Source organism: Ceratosolen solmsi, unplaced genomic scaffold (assembly GCF_000503995.2).
Source record: "Ceratosolen solmsi marchali unplaced genomic scaffold, CerSol_1.0 scaffold10, whole genome shotgun sequence".
Classification (NCBI taxonomy): Eukaryota; Metazoa; Arthropoda; class Insecta; order Hymenoptera; family Agaonidae; genus Ceratosolen; species Ceratosolen solmsi.
In genome coordinates this window covers 12077028-12099134 of record NW_011948412.1, presented here as the reverse complement: position 1 = coordinate 12099134, position 22107 = coordinate 12077028, and the positions used below count along the sequence as shown (strand labels likewise).

Below are 22107 nucleotides of genomic sequence, written 5' to 3'. Positions count from 1 at the left end.
GGAATGAAGCTACTAAGAATATTTTTCGATCGTCCAAAGATTAAGTAAAATTAATTTTTGTAAACGTGCCTTTTAAAAATTTGCTCCTAATCATTGAATAAATTCATTATTTAATTCATATACGATATTATTATTAAATAAAATAACGCTCAATTTAATATGAGCACATAAATATAATGGGCTCAATTTTTTAAATAGCCGTTGTTTTAATTTTTCTGTTTTCTTTTTGGTTTTCGTTTTTTTTTCTTTTTCTAACAACCCGATCGCTTTAATAACGAAAATGACTTTTTGTTCCAACGGCAAATACTGGCCGTACTCATAAATTGTAAAACATGGTTTATGAACTTTAAGAAAACGTAACCAGGGTTAGTGATTACACGGATGGCAACTTCAGCAGTCGACTAATAATCGGCCAGGCCTGATACGTTATCCTGCGCATATAGCATCTAATGACTTAATGACGGGAATTCGCCACTTACCGACTCCTGCTCGACTCTTCCCTTTGCACACTTACTTGGCCAATTCGTGCTTCTTTATTTTACTTAGACGCGTCGTTTTCTCATGATTGCTCGTATTGGCTCTGCATAATATGTCAGCATAATGATAAAGTAATAAAAAGGTATTGCTTGCGATTTCTTCGGGACAAAAAAGGATTCGTTTAAGCCAATCGTAATAATGGCTATTTCGCGAGATTTTAATGTCAATTAAGTTTTAATTCCGGATGATGGATATTGGTTTAATGGCGTTTAACAGCAACGATTATTAACACATAATTAGCAGCGCGAATAATATACAATCTTTATAATTAATAATTAATTAATGAGCGAGTATTTTTATTCTATAATTCTCCCACCCCCTCCCCCCCTCCCCTCTCTCTCTCTCTCTCTCTCTCTCTCTCTCTCTCTCCTGCTTTAAAACACTTGTACAATATATACATTCATTTGAATTTTATTCAGTTATAGTAATGATACTTAAGTGGTAATACAATTTGAAGTGCTGAGCCATCTTTTATGTAACGTGAAAAACGATAAATCGTGGTGCATTCGCTTCAAATAATTGCGACAACGAAGCAGACGCATAGCAAACGTCGACTCGAGCACATTCGACAGATTTATTCGTTATTCGTCCTTTAATAATTACGAATTCTATTTAATATAGTCCATGAGACAGTCGCATCGAGCAAAGTGAAGTGAAAACGATAAATAATAATTGACGCTAATCGTTTCACTTATGCATCGATCCTAACTCGATAAATTCATCGTAAAATGGAGGTTAGTAGAGTTGCATTGATAATTACCGTCACTTTTATTCAATTATCGCGTAAATTTCGACATGCGAGACAAAATACAAGCACAACTTATTGATAAGGCAATATATCGTATCTTAACGGTTTATCATTATCTAGCCAATAATAATTAATAAATGAAAAAAAAAAAAAATAAAAAAAAAAAATTGTTATTAATGCATTTTGAGAATATTAATGAGTTCTTTTCAGATTTTGTTTTTGTTTAAAGTTAGAATTTTAGCCGAGAATGAGAGTGTGTTTTTTAGAATTAGTCAGTCCCTGTTCAGTCACGTAAGAGTAACTCAGATAACATTCATAATTGAATAATAATATTTAATTGTTATATTATTATTTTCAAAGGCATTAAATTTTATATAATTAATAACTTCCTCAAACATTGAATAACAATGTATTCTTAAATATTATCAAATACGTGTACCGTCCAATATTTCACGCTTTTTAATATTAACACCAAGTCTGCAGCTATGGAATATTTTTGCACATTATAGATGTGAGATATTCTGAAAGTAGAGTACATTTTCATTTCAAAGAGAATTCAATGTAAACGAAAAATGCCCAATTTGCTCTCTAATAAACTCTGAAACGTATGCTGCAAACAGGTCGTACAGCTACTTATCTTCGCACCTTATTTGCGCATGGAGTCGAGAACATGCTTAAAACAAAACTAATTTTCATAATTTTGCGTTGTTTTGGCACGACTTGGAAGACATCGAAGCTTAACTGGCCGGATTACGTCGTCATCGCCATCGTAATGCTAATCTCAGCGGGCATCGGCATTTATTATCGATTCACCGGTAATAGACAAAAAACGACGGAGGTGAGTATTAATCGGGTTGAGCGCGCCAATGAATAATAAAGAGAGCGAAAAATACTTTTCTCATCCAATATCCTCTTGGATGGCTGTCAATCGTCTCGAGCAATTAATCGTTAAAATAAAGCTGCGTCGATCCAGCGTAATACCAAACGAAACGCTCATTGATTTGTACTTGGCATCATAAGCCTTGATTCACGACTACGATATGATTTCATTTCAAGTGACATTGTCACAAACTTATTTTATAAACATCAAACTATTTGGTCTCGGCTATTCCTGATAATCTTTTGCAAATGGTTGCTCAATCATTAATTATATATAGTACTTAGCGAGAAGAATGGCTGTAAATATTGTAACCATAGAATATCGAAGCGTATGTTCGCTCATATTATCATCGCGTGACTTTAAACGATCGCGCTCACATTATATTAGCATGCGACAGAGGGTATTATTTGTTAATTTCGCCAACGTTAAAAGTTCGAAGAAATGCCCGGCAATGGTATTATCATAAATGGTAAGAGATAGGCGATTACCCTTCCATTAGATGGACATGCTCGCAGATAACAATGTTGCCAATATCACGTGCGTTAGGTTCGCGCAAATGGTACGATACACCGTATGAATTTTGCAGCCATTGTCGATGGCGATTGCTTGGAATGCCGCATTTAATCCTTAATGCCGAAGATGCATCCGAAGGACCTCGACGCTCAAATTAACGCGCGAGAGAATATCTAGTTAATAAAATTCATAATAGGCCCGATACGAAGCCACTGCCCGACACTCGCAATGTTTAGTTGTTATTGCCCGCCCAATAGGAGTACTTCTCGGCCAATAGATCGATGAGCATCGTTCCACTTGGTGTGGCCTTGATGGTCTCCTTCGTCTCAGCGATCTCAATACTGGGTATTAGCTCCGAGATTTACACCTATGGCATGCAATTCGTCATGTATTACAACGGCATGATCATGGCGACCCTCGTCGTCTCTTACGTTTACCTGCCCGTCTTCTTCAAGCTCAACACCATGAGCGTCTACGAGGTAAATAATTCATTGTATTGTCGGCATTGTGTTGTCGTTTACGTGTGCGAGTGCCAGAGGTTTTTTGCCCGATGTTTTCCAAGTGCGCGCCTTTAACGCGGCAATTTGTACGAAATTGCTCTACGTGAATTACGGGTGAAATAGCGGTGCTCATGGCCGCATGAATCACACATCAGTTGGAATAATATTTCGATCTAATAATTAAAAGCACGAGTGAATGTCGATTTAGGACGAGTATAGTCCTCGGCCAATAGACTACGTAATCATTTTAATGATCCAAGGCGTTTACGTTTCATAGTTTAAGGTCGACATTTATATTCAAGATATTTCATATAAATTAGCTTTTGTTGAGCTGGATGTCTTAATTTACATTTCAGCCGCATCCCTATTTAATCGTGCATGTTTTTTTTTTTTTTTTTTTTTTTTTTTTTTTTTTTTTTTTCAAGAAAGCCAACACCACTATGGGAAATTAACTAACCCATTAAAAATACAATAATTAAATGATTTTCTATACTTTCACGGCTAAATGTCCACTTAACATTAGCATAAAAATTGCCGATTAGACATTTTTCTTTCGACGTTCAAACGTATCTTTTGAATATCAGGAGAATAGCTAATATAATCGCAATTTGCCCAATTGATTCGAGTCGATAAAACAAAACCTGGGAAAAAATAAGAATAATCGCCACTAAAACAATTATCAAGTTAATTAAATCTTCCAAACGTTTTCCAAACTCGGACACTACTATTTTTCACGATTTTCCTCGTACTCTGGACATTCCTTCGTCCGTCGCTTTTACAAATACACCCGTAGCGTAACTTTTTCCAACGGCAGCATGCACGTTTTATTCTTTATCGAGACCGTCCATTAGTATTAGCTTTACGTACTTGGCGCACGACGCACATGACGACTCGCAATGCTTCACCCATCACCGTTCCAGATAAGCTTGCCGTGCTTACGTAAATCTTCCTTTTCAATCGCACTTACCGCCTGCAACTAAAGGCTTAAAATATTAAATGCACCGCTGCACGCCTTTCTTCTTAAAAAGCTTCGAATGCAGCGAACGCCAATGAGACGCTCGAAGGGGGCGGAAAAACGCCGAGAGCCTATGAAAATTCGCTTAGCCTTCGATATTCGACTTGACCCAGCACAACACAACACCCCCCAACACTCGAACACAACGAGCCTCCTGTATATTGAATTCCACAGTACCTCGAGAGGAGATTCGGGGTCGCGGCCCGACAACTAACGAGCCTCGCCAACTTCCTTCAGATGACGCTCTACGCGGGTGTCGTCCTCTATGCCCCATCCCTAGCCATCGAAGCGACCACGGGACTCTCGAGCAAAGCTAGCATCTTGCTGATAGCCGTGATATGCGCGTTTTATTCGTCGATCGGCGGCATCAAAGCCGTATTGGTGACCGACATCTTCCAAGCCGTCCTGATGGTCGCCTCGCTCGTTTGCATCATAGTCGTGGCCTCGAGTGACATCGACGGGGGACTCGCGAACGTATGGAGGATAGCGAGTGACAACAATCGCACCAAACTCTTCGAGTAAGTAATGTCAAAGATTGAGAAATGACGGGTAAGTTTGGAACGAGCGGCTCTCCTCGTAATTATTAATATTAAGAGCTTAAAGTTGGTCTGTACGATCGGTTAAGTGTTTTTGAAAAATCCGGTAAAGTGCCGTTTTCACATTGGGCGTGTTAACGAAACTTTTCACCACTGTAAAATGTAAAAAACATCACGATGATTTTATATTGAAATATCTTAAACAAATTTTTACAGTCCGAGTTATGATTAAATAATGTCGGACTGTCTGTATACGGTTAATTAAAAAAAAAAAAAAAAATATTTACAGCTGACGGTAAGTAGTTTTGAAGAGCTTTTTCTCTTATTTATAAAGCTCCGCTATAAGCGATTACCCCATCTCCTTCACAAGACATTTACAAGAAAATATTTTAGCTTCCGAGCTGATCCAACAATACGTCAGACCTTTTGGTGTCTACTGTTTGGTGGATTTTTCTTGTATTGCTCGATGTATGGTGTAAACCAAGTTGAAGTTCAACGACTAAAAACGGTGAAGTAAGTTTTTCTTTATTATTTTCTTTTCTTCTTCTTCTTCTTCTTCTTCTTCTTCTTCTTCTTCTTCTATTCTTATTCTCATTGAGAAAATTCATCCGGAAAAATTGCTTACGTGATTGGAGATTAAAGTTATAAAAATTTCCATAACCGAACGACAATTGAATAAAATTGTTATGAAATTCTAAAAAAAAAATTCATCTTTTTATTAAGGGAATAGAGCATACGAGGATAGACGAAGATATAAAATATAATTGGCAATGAATTGTTTAAGCATGCATTATTTACTCAAACGAAATGGAAATATATTTATTAATATTCCATGTTGCACCCACGTAAACGTTGCTCTCGGTTAAATTACTCGGCATTGATCATTTTAAACTCAGAATTCGTCGAAGATCGAGGAGAAAGTACGGGGAACGACAAAAAGTACTAACGATTATAAAGAAACTCTGTACAATAATGACGAAAGCTGCCGATACCGAGACTTTATTCACGTTCATTATTCTCTGCTCAGAACCTTGAAATCGGCTCGTCTGGCGCTGTACCTCAATCTACTGCTGATGATAGTCTTCGGACTAACAATCTCGTTCTGCGGCCTCGTGCTCTACGCCGTCTACAAGGACTGCGATCCCGTACGAGTCGGCAGTATAAGCTCCTACGATCGCTTGATGCCCTACTTTGCCGCGACGAAGATGTCCGCGTACCCGGGGCTCACTGGCCTCTTCGTCGCGGGCATTTTCAGCGCCAGCCTCAGCACGATATCGGCCCTCCTCAACTCCCTCGCCGCTGTTATAATCGAGGATTACCTTAAGCGCATCTACAGCTGCCTCGGCAAAAGCTTCCCCGTCGAGAAAACGGCACTCCTCGGCAAGATCTTGGTGATTATCAATGGCTGCGGAAGCGTAGCCATAGCTTTCCTAGCTGGAAGTCTGGGCAGTTTGGTACAGCTTACCGTGTCCATTACGGGGACGATTTGCGGCCCAGTCCTCGGTATCTTTACATTGGGCTTCCTGTTCGAAAGAGCGAACGAGAAGGGGGCGGTTACCGGCCTACTGACATCCTTGATCCTATGCTTCTGGGCGAGTTTCGGTCAGCCACGACCCAAGAGCACGCCACCTCTTCCGGTTTCTACAGCTGGATGCAATTACACAATCTCGCCTATATTGCCTAATATTACCTCCCTCCTGTCCGTTCTCGAGTGAGTATTTTTTTTATTGGGGGGGGGGTCTTTATCGCGGCTTTCCTCTTTTAGGGGAAAAACGATCGATTGTTTTATTAATTTTAGGTGCAACAATATTTTTACAAACTTTTCAAATAAAAATAAATAAATATATATATATATATATATATATATATATATAGACACACAGAGAGAGAGAGAGAGAGAGAGAGAGAGAGAGAGAGAGTGAGAGAGAGAGGGAGAGAGACAGAGAGAGAAATTTCATAAGTAAAATATTCAAAGTTTTTGTAGTAATATAGCTATTATGATTTTTCATATTTTGATTCATAAACGATCTTTCTCATATACACTAATAATTGTACTCAATATTGAAAAAAAGAAACTTTCTATAATATCTTGCTTAGTGGTTAGTTAAACAAGGCATAAAATTAAATTACAATATACAAAAAATAAAGAAAATTCTATGCTAAACTTACGTAAATATAATTTCGTTAAAACTTAAATAAAAACGTTCAATTTTGATTTAATTATTTTCAACAGATATGTCTTAACTTGTAATTATTTTTCTGATTATTAAGTCGGATTAACGTGCATAGTAAAAAGTATTTAATAAAGTAGAATAGTCCGTTTAACGTTACGACCGAGTCATTAAGCTGTCAACTGAAAGTCTCGTAAAATCGAGTAGCCACGATCGTCGTTCGCAACATTGCAAATAGGTTAATTGCAGACTTCCCAGTTGCAAATAATAAAAGTTCCAGAAAAAGGGCCGTGTCAAGTAAAATCCAATGTACATTGTTGAGCTATCATTCGAGCTAATTCAAATGCTTTTAAATCTATACAATTGAATACGGAGCCGCGCTGTATAAAAAACAAAAAACAAAAACAAAACAAAAACAAAACAAAAAAAAAAACAAAAAAAAAACGAAAAAAAGGTGCAATGTCCCGGAAATCCGGAACTCTTTGTAACGATATTTCTATAAAAATCCCTAGCTTCGGTAGATGCTAGTTGCTTTTCTAATAAATAGTCATTTAAACGTACAATTGACGCTTCGTTTCTAATATCAAGACTATCGTTTTATTACTCTACTTCTTATCTTCTCCGTACCAACTCCATTGCTTTTTATCTACCAGTCAATCTAATAATTAAGCATCTCTATTATTATCATCATCATCATCATCATCATCATCATCATCGTCGTCGTCGTCGTCGTCGTCGTCGTCCAATTATTTCATTGTCATAACGTGCGTATTATTGTTTGACAGGAAGTACAAGCTAAGAAGGTACGTACATTGGATTTTTAAATAAAGTACCGAAGCCAACATGAGAAATCGAAAATTTGAAATCACTCCTCTGGGATCGAGTCATCGAACCCAAATGTATGATAACGCTCTATCATTGTTCAGGAAACGCACGATGCCAAGTATCGGCCTCTCCTAATTATTTTTCCTTCGCGCCACTTTCCACAAAACACAATGCCCCCGCTTCTCTCGCTTTAAAGGCCAGTAAAATCCTTCGCTTAGCGTCTCATTCATCGTTCAACGAAATTCAAAAAATAAAAGCCACATAAAATCCCCGCATTCATGAGATTTGAGGGCGAATGGATCATGACAAATCGGAGCTAACGAAACTCGGAAAACGTGTGTTGGTAGGACCTCGGAGGAGCAGCCGAGCAACTACTTCTACCTCTACCGCATCGCCTTCATGTGGTACAGTGTGATCGGAACGATAACTACGATCGCGGTGGGCTACTTGGCGAGCCTCGTCTTTCGCAAATTCTCCAGCGAGTCAGCGCTCGAGCTCGATCCTTGCCTCTTCGCGCCCCAGGTGGCACGGAGAATACGGCGCCGACGCGCCGACGCCGCCAAGGTCACCAGCAGCCAACTCTTCGTCCTCGACGAGTACAAGCTGGAGAAATGACTGCGGCGTGACGAAGGCGCACCTGGGGAGATCGAGATCGGCAAACTCGCCCACGGCAAGCCGCCCGTGGATCTCTGGCAGACCGACACCTCGCATAACGGCTTCTTCGACTTTGGCGCTGACGGCGAGTAGAGAGGGTAGCCCTCTTCTTTTCGTTCTTTTTCTTTTTTTTCTTTTTTGTTTAACAGTCAGGCGCCACCGTTCACGATTGGCTACGACTTTTTCACATAATTGATACTGATCGGTTCGATGCGCGTAAGCGGCTACGACGACATGTCGTCCGCGTGGCTGGCGATGTTATTGAATTATTGGATGTACTAGTTTCTTTTGCCCTGTTGAGAAAGCGCTTTTTTTTTCATGGGCACGCGCTCATGTGTACAAGTGCATTGCGATAATCACGCCCGTTTATCGACATTGATTATTACATTGATCGTCGTTGAATATTCGTAATTACCGTTTACTAATAGTACAAGTGTATCACTGTATGTTACTTACCATATCGATATATTATATCGCTAATCATCGATATCAATCGTGTAATAGGCTTATTTATCATTATGAGGTATATTACATTACTTTCTTCGCTTGACTAAAATTCTTATAAATATTTCATACAATTGCATGAAATGGTCGATGTTTTTTTTTTTTTTTTTGTTATTGTCGATTTATGTCGCTTTAGTTTACCATTATTATTATTATTATTATTATTATTATTATTATTATTATTATTATTATTATTATTATTATCGTTGTTGTTGGTTTTTGTTTGTTGAGCGTTTAATAACTTTTTAAAAGTTTCTACTTCAATGTCATTGCAGAAAATACTTCTTAAACGCATAATGCTTAACGATTATATAATATTATAATTTTTGCTTCATAACGTAGAAAACAATGTGTAATATTAATTTTTTAAGGAATTCTTTAGAATTATAATTTTTATGAAATGATATTTACTTCACGTGAATGCGTTACTCACGAGTCAAAATGAGAACTAATGATGCGAGCGTGAGTGTACTAATAAACTCCCTGGAAGGGTTACGTACCTGAAATAGAAAAATTAAAATTAAAATCTATATATTTTTTGTTCCTATTGTACTCGTTGTATACAAATTTAATATTTATAAAAAGATTTTTCAAAAAGAAAAAGGCTTCACAAAGAAAAAAGCAGTAAGCGGGTTTCGTAAAATTCTTATGAATTAATAAAGTATTTTATTGGAGTATAATGAATTTTGCAAAACATTGAATGTGCGTATAAATTTGTCGGCGAAAACGTTACGAGACATTGCAATCACTTGTGTAGAATGATCTTTATAAACATTTTCAATTTCTTCTGAAATTAATCACTTCGTCGAAGAGCCTTTGCCGATGTAACGCTGCTCATTTACGTAGAAATAAAAAAAAATGTTAATTCTTATGCAATATTCCCATCTTGAAATTTTTTTTTTTTTTTTTTTTTTTAAGTGAAAACCAGCATCCCGGAACTTGGAGCAGCTACAACTTTACTATAAATAAGTATAAATTAATGTCCTCGTAAAATTGAAAATCCACACGAGAAGTCTATTAAAAAAGAAAAAAAAATGACGTATGAATCTAATACTAGAAAGAGCGACAATGTAAATTCATTTAAATAACGTATGCGACTAATCCAAATACAAATCAGCTGCACGATACCGACGAGAAAATACTCGATGGATGATTCACGTGGGAGTTAACCGAATGAATGCCTTTTCATTCCAATAATAGGGGACAAGCGATATGACGAAAAAAACGAACAAAAAAAAAAACAAAAAAATAGAAAAACAAAGCGAATGAAGAACCAGATATTATAACTACTGCCAAAGGTATTCGTCATTACTTGTATTCGTAAGCCTAAAATAATTGCCATTTGTCGCTTTCTCTGTCTGTCTGTCTGTCCATCTGCCTATCTGTCCGTATGCCCGGCCATGTGTATATACGTAAGGTAAATCGTGTACGGAGCAAGTTATTATCGAGAGTTGCATTTTGATGGAAAAAATTGCCACTAGTCGCGAGAACGGGTTATTAAACGAGTAATTTCGGGAAGCGCGGAGGGGGCGCGGAGGAAGCGCATTATACGGCACGGCGAACCTTGGGGTAGAAAAATGTCAATCGATTATCCACGGATGACTGTGCCCGCAATCGGTGTAAGCGTGGGCGTGGGCGCGGCCGTAATAAAAGCCCTCGCACTCTCTAGCGCTTTACGAAACGGCTCGCGGAAACTAGAAGTGGGGGGCCATTACGGGGTTGACGGGCAAAGTCACGTGCGTCTCGAATTATCCCCGAGGCATTAGCCAGGAGTGTGGCACGCGGCCAGGTATGTGCCGCTGGTCCCTTAACTCTTCCCCGCGCCCTCTGCCCAACCAACCGCCCTCTCACACTCTCTCTCTCTCTCTCTCTCTCTATCTATCTCCCCTCTTTCTCTCTCTCTATATCTCTCTCTCTCTCTCTATCTCTCTATCTCTCTCTCTCTCTCTCTCTCTCTATCTCTCTCTCTCTATCTATCTCTCTCCATCTCGCTCTATGCAGCAGCCGCGATGTTTGCCGACAGGCGTGGCCCACCCTCCTGGAGAAACCGGACCTACGTCGCTGACGCGTGAGAAGGTACCTTCCTCGTGTTCTGTCGGACGCTCGACCTGCCATCGCCGTGATTACGATTTTTCGCGAGTTTTGTTGTTTTGGAAACTAACCATTTAATTATACTGGAGCTCGGACGCAATAATACCGTCCGAGGGAAATTGAGACAATTGCTTGACTTTGAAGTTACTTTTTTTTTTTACTTCGTTCCCCTTCTTTTTAATTCATTTTGAGGGCGAATTTGAGAGATTCGCTCGATTAAAATTCCATTGTTAAAGGATGCGACTTGAGTCCTATAGTTTCAAATTACCTTTAATAGATCTTATTAATCGGTAAGGATAGATATTTCTTTTTTATTTTAGCGAACGAAACTGAATATTATTCAAAGACGATGTCAAGGGATTAAGCCTCGTTAAACGCTACGTTTTTTGTTTATATAGACGGTCATTGCAATTCTTTTCTCATGTCTAATGTTTTTAATAAGAAATCAAGAGTAAATTATAAATTCCATCCGATATATAATTAAATTGCGAGATTTTATTTTCAATCTCACCTTGCTACTATATATTTATCCTTGTTGACGATTTACGAATGAACGTATTAAAAGAAAAACGTTTGAACGTTATCATTCTCAAAAATTTAAAATAAAATTATCGAATTAGCTTAACGATTACTATCATAATAATAATAATAAGAAGATGAATATTAGGTTTTATTATGAGATTAATATGAGACGATATAATACGTTATTAATTGGCGATAATAGAATTTTTTACAATAAGCAATTTATTATGCATGTAAAAGTAGCATGTAAAGAAGATATGAAATTGTTATTGACGTTTGTCCGATCGATGGATCGAGTCGGCGAGTGCTTCAAGTTCACGGTCAGAAGCCATTCCGAGACTGGAAAAGTGCGATCTTTAAAAATAGCAGCTCCCCGGCAATAATTAACCGAAGCAAATGTCTTTGTTAAATAACGGTTAACCGTTGGTGATAAATTTCACGCGCGACGCGCGCCCTCCTCGACAAGCATAACAACCCATAAAAGAGAGAAATAAGAAAACTTCCGACTCCCAACAAGCCAAATGAAAATCGATCTACACACTCAGGCTGATTAAAGTTCGTGTCCCGCTATGCTCTACAGCAACAACAATTTTCTCCCTTTCGCCCGGTGTGTGTCCAGCTATAAAGTAGGGGAGAAAAGCAAGAATACGGACGAATTTAGGAAATTGAGCCGCACCGAGGAAGTCGATACGTAGACCCTAGAGGCCATATGCTTCTCTGAACGACAATTATTTCGCAAACTCACTGCATTACGACTACACGAATAATCGAGGACATATGCGTTAGAAAGAAAGCGAGCTTATGGGCTATTCACGACCTTCTGCTGTCAATCTCCCACTGCCAAGATATTTCTTTGCATGCTTTATCGACGCCTAAGCTCTTTATTTTATTCAATAATCGTACATGTAGCATTGTAGTACAATTTATTTGCCCAGTGAATATATTTTTAGTCGAGTCATCCGTCTCTGCATTATCTTTCAACCTTGGAAATCCCGGTTAATTCAATGTTAACACGCGAATGTATGGCTTCTTTCATGAACAGCAGCAATAGTAGTAGTCGTAGTAGTAGTAATAATAGTAACAGTAATAATAATTGTAGTCTTAGAGCTAGTAAGAACGATTCAACAACAACAACAACAACAACAACAACAACAACAACAACATCAGCAAAATATCAATAATAACTTTGATTTTAGCATATGCGCCTAAGACAATATAATACGGATTATTAATCTTAGAAACAATAGCTTGGTAAATGTTAGATTAATCAGCTAGATCTTCATACATTCAGCTGTTCGGAAAAAAAAAGTACACGCATTACGAGATAATTACAGGGAATCGCGTGCCTGATATAAAACAGCTGCGTTTCTAAATTTAACGACGTAATGCTAGATTTCTGACAATGGTGTTGATACAATTACGAGTGATATTTTTAATTAAATGTGCCCAGCTCACTACTAATAACCGAGCATTTTATCATATCGATGATTCACGTATCTATACAAGCACTTTTTAGCCGTACGTGTTAATTATAATTACCTTGTACCCAACAAGACGACGCAGTTTTAACAATAGTTATGCATAATCAGCAAACATCGTACCGTCCACTGTAATAACATCTTAAGCTCCGCGAATTTACGGGCGATCCAACAATCGTATAACGATACGTACATCTTCATTGAGAGATAATCCCATTGTCTTACCGGGCGTAATTTATGCAAACACGAAACTCAAGGCATACCGCCGCCGTCATAATTATTATTTATACATCGTGCTTGGAGCGCCGTGATTCTATCATCCAAACAAGATCGATTACCTTCTCCGAGACTGCGGGAAACGCGAGTTTGCGAGTGGATGCAATAAAGGAATCAATGCTCGTCTCCTTGTAGCCTTCGCTCTTGAAAAGAACGGCAAAGATAGAATGTGAAATAGTCATGAATGCTACGTTGACCGTACCTTACCAATCTGCGCCCCCCTTCCCCCGCATCTCCCAGCCACCACCCCCCACCGGTCACTTCCTTCGTAAAACATACGTCTTACAGACATCATTCCAGTAGTGAAAGAATACGAATATCCGTCTGTTGCTTGCCGAGATTATGCAGCGGAACGTGTGTGATCGCGAACGTGTATTTCCTTCGGTAGCACGGCTTTTCTTCGCAACATGAAAAATGAACGTCGAAGACGTTACGGCGAATGAATAACTCTGTTGGTCCACGAAATTATTACCCGAGCGCTCATGCTGTTTCTTCGAAGAAGAAATAATATTTAAGGATTACATATGCTATTGCACTCAATTTTCCACAATAATTCACGAGTCGTCAGTGTCTGTCTGGGGCATGTGAAAATCATGATTTCATTGAAAAATCTTTTTTATAAAAAAAAAAAAAAAAAAAAAAAAAAAACATCTTGGACTACCCGTCGTTTATCCCTATTTTTATTTAACTGTGCTGCTTTTCACATATTGTTTGAAAAATATAAAATTCGTCCCTCGCGCTAATGCTCTTAATACACTTAAAGCGTGACAATTTCAACCACTCACTGCTGCATAAGATTACACGATTTTACAAAATCTATAAAATTTACAAAAATTTCCATTCGTACAGTTTCACACTGCCCATCCATCTCCAAATGTAACGTAACCGGACCTAAATTATCTTTATTAATATTGTCGAGCGCTACGCCCAATTCAGCAATCAACTTACTACATAAATAGTAAACAGCGTAGACCCGATTAGATTAGCCAATAAAACATAGTCTCCCCTCGATATAAATAAAGCACGCGTTATCCGGCTAATACAAAAGATAGCCGAGTCGAAAAAAAAAAAAAATAATCGCATCCTCGGGCGTATTTTCTCATTATCGGGATAAAAACGTTGGCTCGAGCGAGCAGCGAAGGAAGCTGAAATTACAGCCGAGCTCTCACTATCGACCGAGTGATAATTCCCCGGACTAATCTCGCGTCCTCGAGCAAATGTAAAGTCCCGGGGCACTCGCAAAGACGACGCAATCGCTGCCGAAAAAACAGTAGGGAGAAAATGGCGAACGACCGACCACGTACGGCCACGAGATGCTGCGTCGCGGGGGTGGCGACGACCAAGCGCAGCTACGCCTGCAGTCCCCGAGCAGATGGATGCATCAGCTGCGCCGGCCCCGTCACTTTCCACTCGGAAGTTTCTCCACGTCCACCGGCTGTCAGCTGGTTACCCGCGCGATGTGCCCCGTTACGCCGCCGGTCAATAGTTGCGGCCGAGGCTACGCTCGTAAATCCAGGGCTTTACGATTCCTTCGCTCCCCGCATGTGTCAAGATTTTTCACTTAAGCGCCACGCGGTCGCTCGAGCGGGCTCGCGCTCAACTCGCTTTTCTACATCTTAAATGGCTGCCTGGTGTGAATATTATCCCGGTCAACGAATGTTCCTGCATTCTGTAATAGCGCGGAATGGTGGATGTTGATTCGAGGGTTATTTAACGGATAGAAGACGTGAGTTTTACGGCCGGCTCTGTCGTACAATTGCACGTGCCTTTGGAATTGGGAAGATCTGTCTCGAGAAAATGATAGATCAACGTTTCATTTTCAACCAATCTGCATTTATTTGCATATCACTGCACCTCCAAGTGTCGATTAATTCTTCAATAACGCCCTCATTTATTATTTAGACTTCATATTTATTATTTAATCTCAAGTGCGTCATATTGTTTATAAAACTCAGGTTGCGCTCATTAAATAAACATTGGATTTCGTCAAATAATTAGCTTTTGAGTACTCGCGTGTAGTTTAATGTTTTGACAACTCGAGCCCTTTGAGTTTCGTTATCAAGTACTAATGCCAGTCAATCATCACATTCAAGATGGTAAGCAAGTACACCAATGCAACGCAAATATATATTACACTATTATCATATTATTATAATATTACGAAAGTGCTAAGCGGAATCGCGGATATTGTAAATAATATCGTGTGAGATAATGGAAAAGAAGGTATGAATTTTCGAGAGAGAAAAATGTCGAAGATATTTATGAGGTGGTGAGATAGTGGCTGGGGGGGGGGGGGGGGTGTGGATCTTTAAATGCATAAGCAAACGGTAGAATAACGTTTTTCAAATCTTGGAATTCCGATATATAAAATGATAATACTCGTCCGTACGCAGTGGAGATCAATGTTCAGGAAAATAAAAAGTACTTTTTGCGAGAAGCAGTAAGATTCGAAGTCTTAAATACTTCCTAAGCACATACAACATTTATATTACATTATCTTGGCTTTCTCACCCCACCTTCCCTCACCCAACCCGCCCCAAGACCATTAAACAACTTTATCGATTTTACTGTTAGGACAGAACGAGTACATTAATCAGGGAGAGGGGAAAAAGTAGCCGGTAATAAGCCTCGCTACTTCATGTAATAAAAATGAGAAAACAATTTCAGTTGGGATAACAAACATGAAATTATCCATCTCGGGTACGATAAATCCATGACTCTTCCTGCAATGACTAATGGCTATAATTTCAAAGAGGTCTATCGAGAGCCTTTCCCAATAAAGGAAGCATATTCTTAGACTCGCGGCTCGCTCGAACCTGCTCGTCTTCAAGGAGCTCTTGAACCTAAAGCTAAGCAGACAGTCCGGGTGGGAATTGGGGGGGGGGGAGGATCTATCGGACGAGTATATCGACGACGGTGGCAACGACTGCTGCTCCTTGCTGTTGCCGAGGCTACGAAAATAGCTCGAGCAATTTTGCATCGGACCGAAAAAAGGGGGGGGGGGGGGGGGGGTGTCCGGCTCGTTTTATGCGGAACGCGGGTTTCGCAGCTTCTGCGGTCGGAGGATGATGATGTCGCGCGCGGGAAACCGCGAACCAAAGCGACTCGCGCAGGTCGTCCACCGATAACGGCGACATAATCCACCGTCCACCGCGGAATAAATAACCCCGGAGCTCGGGCGCATGTAATGTTTCGGAAGCTGAGGCGCGGCTTGTACGTATTAACAATTATTCAGCAGCTTCGTAATTTAAAAATCGTTTGTTTGAGTAATCGGACACGCGATTGTAAATATCGCGCGTTTTTTCATCGAAAATCGCACGCTCGGAGTAGCAACGCGAAACCTCGATCAAACTTTTCAAGCACGCCTTCATCATAAAAAAGAATGTTATTGGAAAAGTAAGTTCCAATGTCGGACATTTATAATTTAAAAACGCGCGCAGCCATTTTATGGTTGGCCGTCAGCGACGTATCCGCGCCAAGCATTTATTATATCGATCAAGTTTCACGCATAAAGTACCATAGAAATGGTTGGGCGGTCGATCAGTGCAAAATGCCTTTTACATCCAAGTTGCTTAAGCTGCAGCGCGCAATTCATAATTCCCCGCTCCGACGCACCAACTCCGAATACATCAAGAGACAGTGAATCTCCTATGATTTTACTAGGCGTGCAGTGCAGCTGAGCAACCTCTAGACTTTTACAACGTCCAATGTGACACAAGCCCTTTCGGTATAAGGCGTTAGTAATACCGTGACGCTCTGCTGACACGTTCATCGAGTAATTTATATATATATATATATATATATATATATATAGTAATTTGTACACCGAGCATGTATATATATATATATATACAAATACGCCCGAGGTATGCATGTGTACGTAAACTCGTATCGAAAGCCACACTTACGTACCCTTTGTCATGCTACACTGTGCACCACCCGCGTTATTTACAGACATTGGCGTTCTTATGCACACTCGAGAGATGAATATCGCGTATAAGACCGGGAGCGAAGAGAAGAAGAGGCTCGTAAAACCGCAAGTGTACGTCATGTTCGCGAGCTGCAGCTATTGAATGCAAAGAGAAAACACTGTGTAACACGAATATGCGGAGGGAATCTTTTCTCATTCCTACAATTGCTGGTAATGTTACGTTAGGCTTCAATTATACGTTTTTATAAATAACGAGTAGAGGTGAAATATAATTCAATAATGCAAGAAGTGCTCGATCGGCCATATACATTTTTTAGGGCACTTTCAAATAATTGGATAATTTACTGAGGGCGAATTGTGATGAAGCAGCAAATTAACTATTGCCCTCGAGTTGAAATTTATTCATGACAAAGTATTTACACTGCTAATCGCATCATACCAAGTTTTATTTTGACAATTTGAAAAATTTTCCACTCGACTTTTACGGAACTCCTACGGACGAGCATATTCTTAATAAATATAGCTCATGATTGAAGACGAAGCAAAATACTTGGCATGTCCGATCAATCTTCTCTTCGAAATTTTGAATACTAATTAACAAATACCTTTTTAGAGACTTTTTGTAGCAAATTTTGAGAGAATTAAATCGCAAAAGTATATCTTGTACAATAGAAAAGTAAAAATAAAAATAAAAAAAATAAAAAAAAGAAGGATTATGTGCACAAAATATGGAATTATAAATTCAATTCATTACGATAATTTTCGATATTTTCATATTAAAGTTTATAAAATATTCGGACACTGTAGAGGCCATAAATCTGTAATGATATTATTTAGATAATTATATATAAAGTTTAGTTTATAAAGCTTAATTAATCAAAAAAAAAAAAAAAAAAAAAATAAAAATAAAAAAAGAAAAACTTGTAAAATAACAGTGTGAAACATTCATAATGAAAAGCTTTCATTTATTTCAATGAACTTTGAAGTTTTTAATAATTCTATGTATGTATGAATGTACTGTCAACAGCATACATTGAACAAGATCTCGTCAATGAAAACTTTTTCATATACGACGTAAAGAGCGATTGAAAGAAACTTTCGTCTCGACATCGTAATAGAAAAGTCAAACAACTTGGTTAATTTCAAGACAAACGGTGAACGAATTCGTAAAGGATTTGGTTAGTGAAACTTAAATTATTCACCTTTACAGTAAAGTCGATCAACATACTACTTTACTACTCGAATTTCTCATGAAATGTAATGCAGCCACGTCCTATGCTACATCAAAATTTGAATTTGTATTTATTTATAGCCGCTGTGAATAATTTAGGTTTATGAAATACATTATTTCACGCCGCATAATAGATATGCCAGAAAAACAATTTAAGCTCTTGCATTCTTTATGAATGTCCTCAGCCTGCATACAGCGAGGTCCATGGGGTTAGACAGTTTCTCATTTACAACGTACGCGCAGTGGTTATGGCACAGACAACCCTCCATAGATCCCCAAGTCCGTAAGAATATAAAGATAAATGGTGTGGTATTCTCTTGATCATACTCAAGGTCAATGTGAGCACGGGGACCGTTAAAGGAATTATAGAATTAAAAGTTAAACGCGTAGTCTGCTACTCGGGGTCGTCGTAGCACGCGTGGGTCTCGTGTGACTATCTACCTGATCCCAAAGTCCTTTCATCTAAGCTCTTTTGTTACAAGAAAATCCAGAATTTAATAGCAACGCCACCGATCGCCCGTAAGTATTTAAGCTGCGAACAAGAGTGCATTCGGGAAAGCTTCTTTTAAAGGGATTCCAAATTTCATTCATGATACAACAATATTTTATGTGATTTTTATGAGTCACGTACGAAGCCATTAATAAAATGAATACTCAAATGTAAATAAATCGATAATTTAATGATAATATCGAGATTAGGACGATTACGATACGACGATACATCCTTATGATATATAGGAGAGCAAACACAATGGCAAATTATATAATGAATAAAGAAGGTAAAGTTTTTTCCGTTTATTCGTGAAAATTGAATTGGATGACAAACAACTCGGAATTGTACTTTACTCCGAGAGTTTACTACCTCGATATCGATCACTTAATTAAACGTCTCATATTATTTGCAACTCGGGTGGACGGTCGGAAACATCTGTCACGTGCACCAGTCAAATATTGCCGATCCCATCGATAAAGATAGTCAATAGTCAATATTACGCAGTTGGACTTCGTTTCGGCCGAGTGTCAGCTCGTATAAATCGTCACGACTACCCAAAGCACCTCGTGATCGATACAAGGCAATGTCGTTCGATGTCGAAGCTCGCGACTTCGATCGTCAGAGATCGCGCGATCTGCCCCTGCTAGACGCGCACACTGGCTGATTTATAAAGAGAGAGAGAGAGAGAGAGAGAGATCAATTACATATGGGAGACCGAAGGGAGCGCGAGCTCGTTCGATTTATTTTAGTAACCGGTAAGCTAACTAAGCCTGCGCCACTTAGAAGACTATAAGAGAGCGTATAAGAGGCCGAGAAAAATAACAGTGGGAGGCACGTTTCGATGGATTGTCCTCCTGCCATGTGGGAGTCTTTTCCACGACTGATTACCATGCCAAGAGATTTATGAGAGCGCGTTATATTCTAATGCCTTGGCAGCAGCGACTTTGACTCGTATGAATAAATTTTCAATCGCCGCATCTCGACCACCACTCTCACCCAACAGGTAAATGGAATTTACCGCCTCGGAAATTTCAGACGATCGCATCTATCGGTACTTTTCATCGATCCTCAAAATTGATTTAATTAAGCCAACGAGTGCGCTATTAGCTAAGAGAATTTCAGAGTTTTAGATAAAGTATGTAACCGGTGTAGTATCGAAATTCATTCATGCAATATAATAAGGAATAAAAGAATTGGTGCGTTAGATTAGTGTTTTTGTTATTGGATGATTGAAAAACATGTAAGCTTATGAGTATTTTAAGAGAAATGAATGAGAAGTAAAATGGCAATGGCAATATTAGTAAGCTAATGAATTAATGTATATTTAATTCGATAAATCGAATAGTCATCATTAACAGTGACATTCATTGGGAATTTCAATCACGTATTTCACTCGACCGTCCACATTCATTCATATCTCTCTCTCTCTCTATCTCTCTCTCTCTCTCTCTCTCTCTCTCTCTCTCTCACGAGAAGACAATGACTTTTCCCGGTGTTTGGCCCCTAATAATCATAATAATCCTTCCACCCACAAACTATCGCCGACACAAGCACGAGATCGCTCATTCGCTCATGCATTCGCTCTTTAACCGGAGGATATGTCAAAGAAGCCGGCATCATTTTATCTTTTCAAGCATGAAACAGCCGGACGGACATGCTATTAGGATTCCCATAGGCAATAATTGCGGGCCGTGGATCATTGTACCGCGCACAAAATGTTGATTCACGGAATTCTTTCAGCTTCCCAATGTATACTCGGAGTCACGATAATGTGCTTCTCGTGTTGCATTCGATTTGGTGATGCTGACGAGAAATTTTCCCGCGTACTTTCACTTGCACTTGTCATCATCCTATATTACTCCTGCCTATCGGCGTTTTACAACCTACCTATTGCTCAATAATTTTACCCACTCGATGCCATTATCGACTTCAAAAAAAAATAAAAAAAAAAAAATAAAAAAAAAAAAATTTAAATGCTTGTTTAGAAGGTTAAGGCTCGGCTTTTGTAAAAATAAATTTCCATAGCCTTATAGCAAATTTCGTAGAATTATCAACCATTGTATGCCACAATTCATCCAAATAAAAACACAATATTTTTTTCAATCGATTTATGACCTTCAAATTTTACTTGTGCGTCTCGCACATGTAAATATGAAATATACAAATTATATTTCACTTACATTATATAATTTAGTAAATTATTTTATTATTTATTAGTTATTATATATATATATATATATATATATGTATATGTATATATATGTGAGTAATCGACAAATATAATTTCACGATTTATTATAAATTATTATTATAAATTATGGCACTACTATGAGATAAAATATTTTCAAGATAATTTTGAGAAACGGTTTTATTTTTCTTATTCATGCCCGAAATTCTTAACATCCAATATTCAAGAGTTTTCGTTTTTTACAACCATGTACCTATTTCAATTCTGAAATGTAACTTTGAAGATCTTGAAACCCGTAAGCTTAGAGTATATAAATTTTACTTTTGGCATTCGCATGTGCAAGCGCAGTAAAACGTTCTTTTATGCTCCGAGTGATGAGAGCAGATGCCACAACAAAGCGAAATATTTTTGTTAAGCCGTGGCTCTATCAGATACGACGTAAAAATGATTTATCATTTAATAAATAAAAAAATCTATCCTGGTCGTCCATACGTATTCGTCTCCTGAATTTTATTGAGAAACGTTTTACGACACATTCGTAAATTTTTATAAAATTTGCTTGTCAAATACGTAGTATTTGTGAAAAATTATTTTTCACGCATCTTACAGGACATTAGAACAATTGATTTGCATCCTTTACGATGGGAGGAATGGTTTTTCTTGGTTTTGTTTTTTTTTATTTTTTATTTTTTTTTTACAAAATACTCGCTCAAGCTCCATTACCTCGAAACGTAAGATCCAGGACATTAATAAATAACAACCAATTTCATCGATTACTCAAGCAATTCTTCCGCTAGGAAATTCATCACAAAAAATGAAGGCATTAAATTATTTAAAAGCAATCAACGTTATCAAGCCAATGAGCGAAATCATAAACATGAGGCTTATTCGTTGCGGGGCGACGAGTGTCGTTGAGCATGTGCTGGCGGCATGGGGTAGACTACACGCGGTGGGATGGTGGGGTGTGGGTGGGATGGGATATTGGCCGGGGGGGGGGGGGGGCGGGGGGAGAGG

At 38.6% G+C, this 22107-nt stretch overlaps 2 protein-coding genes across 2 annotated transcripts in view; one reads left to right on the top strand and one right to left on the bottom strand.

Annotated features, from left to right (window-relative positions):
• The window catches only part of by (focal adhesion protein tensin), a 219428-nt gene that overhangs the window by 167574 nt on the left and 29747 nt on the right, over positions 1–22107 (bottom strand). The window lies entirely within an intron of this gene.
• Positions 2423–3545, top strand: LOC105359662 (putative sodium-dependent multivitamin transporter). The gene has a single exon (XM_011496310.1). The coding sequence runs from the start codon at positions 2960–2962 to the stop codon at positions 3251–3253; it is 294 nt and encodes a 97-aa protein (XP_011494612.1). The 5' UTR covers positions 2423–2959; the 3' UTR covers positions 3254–3545.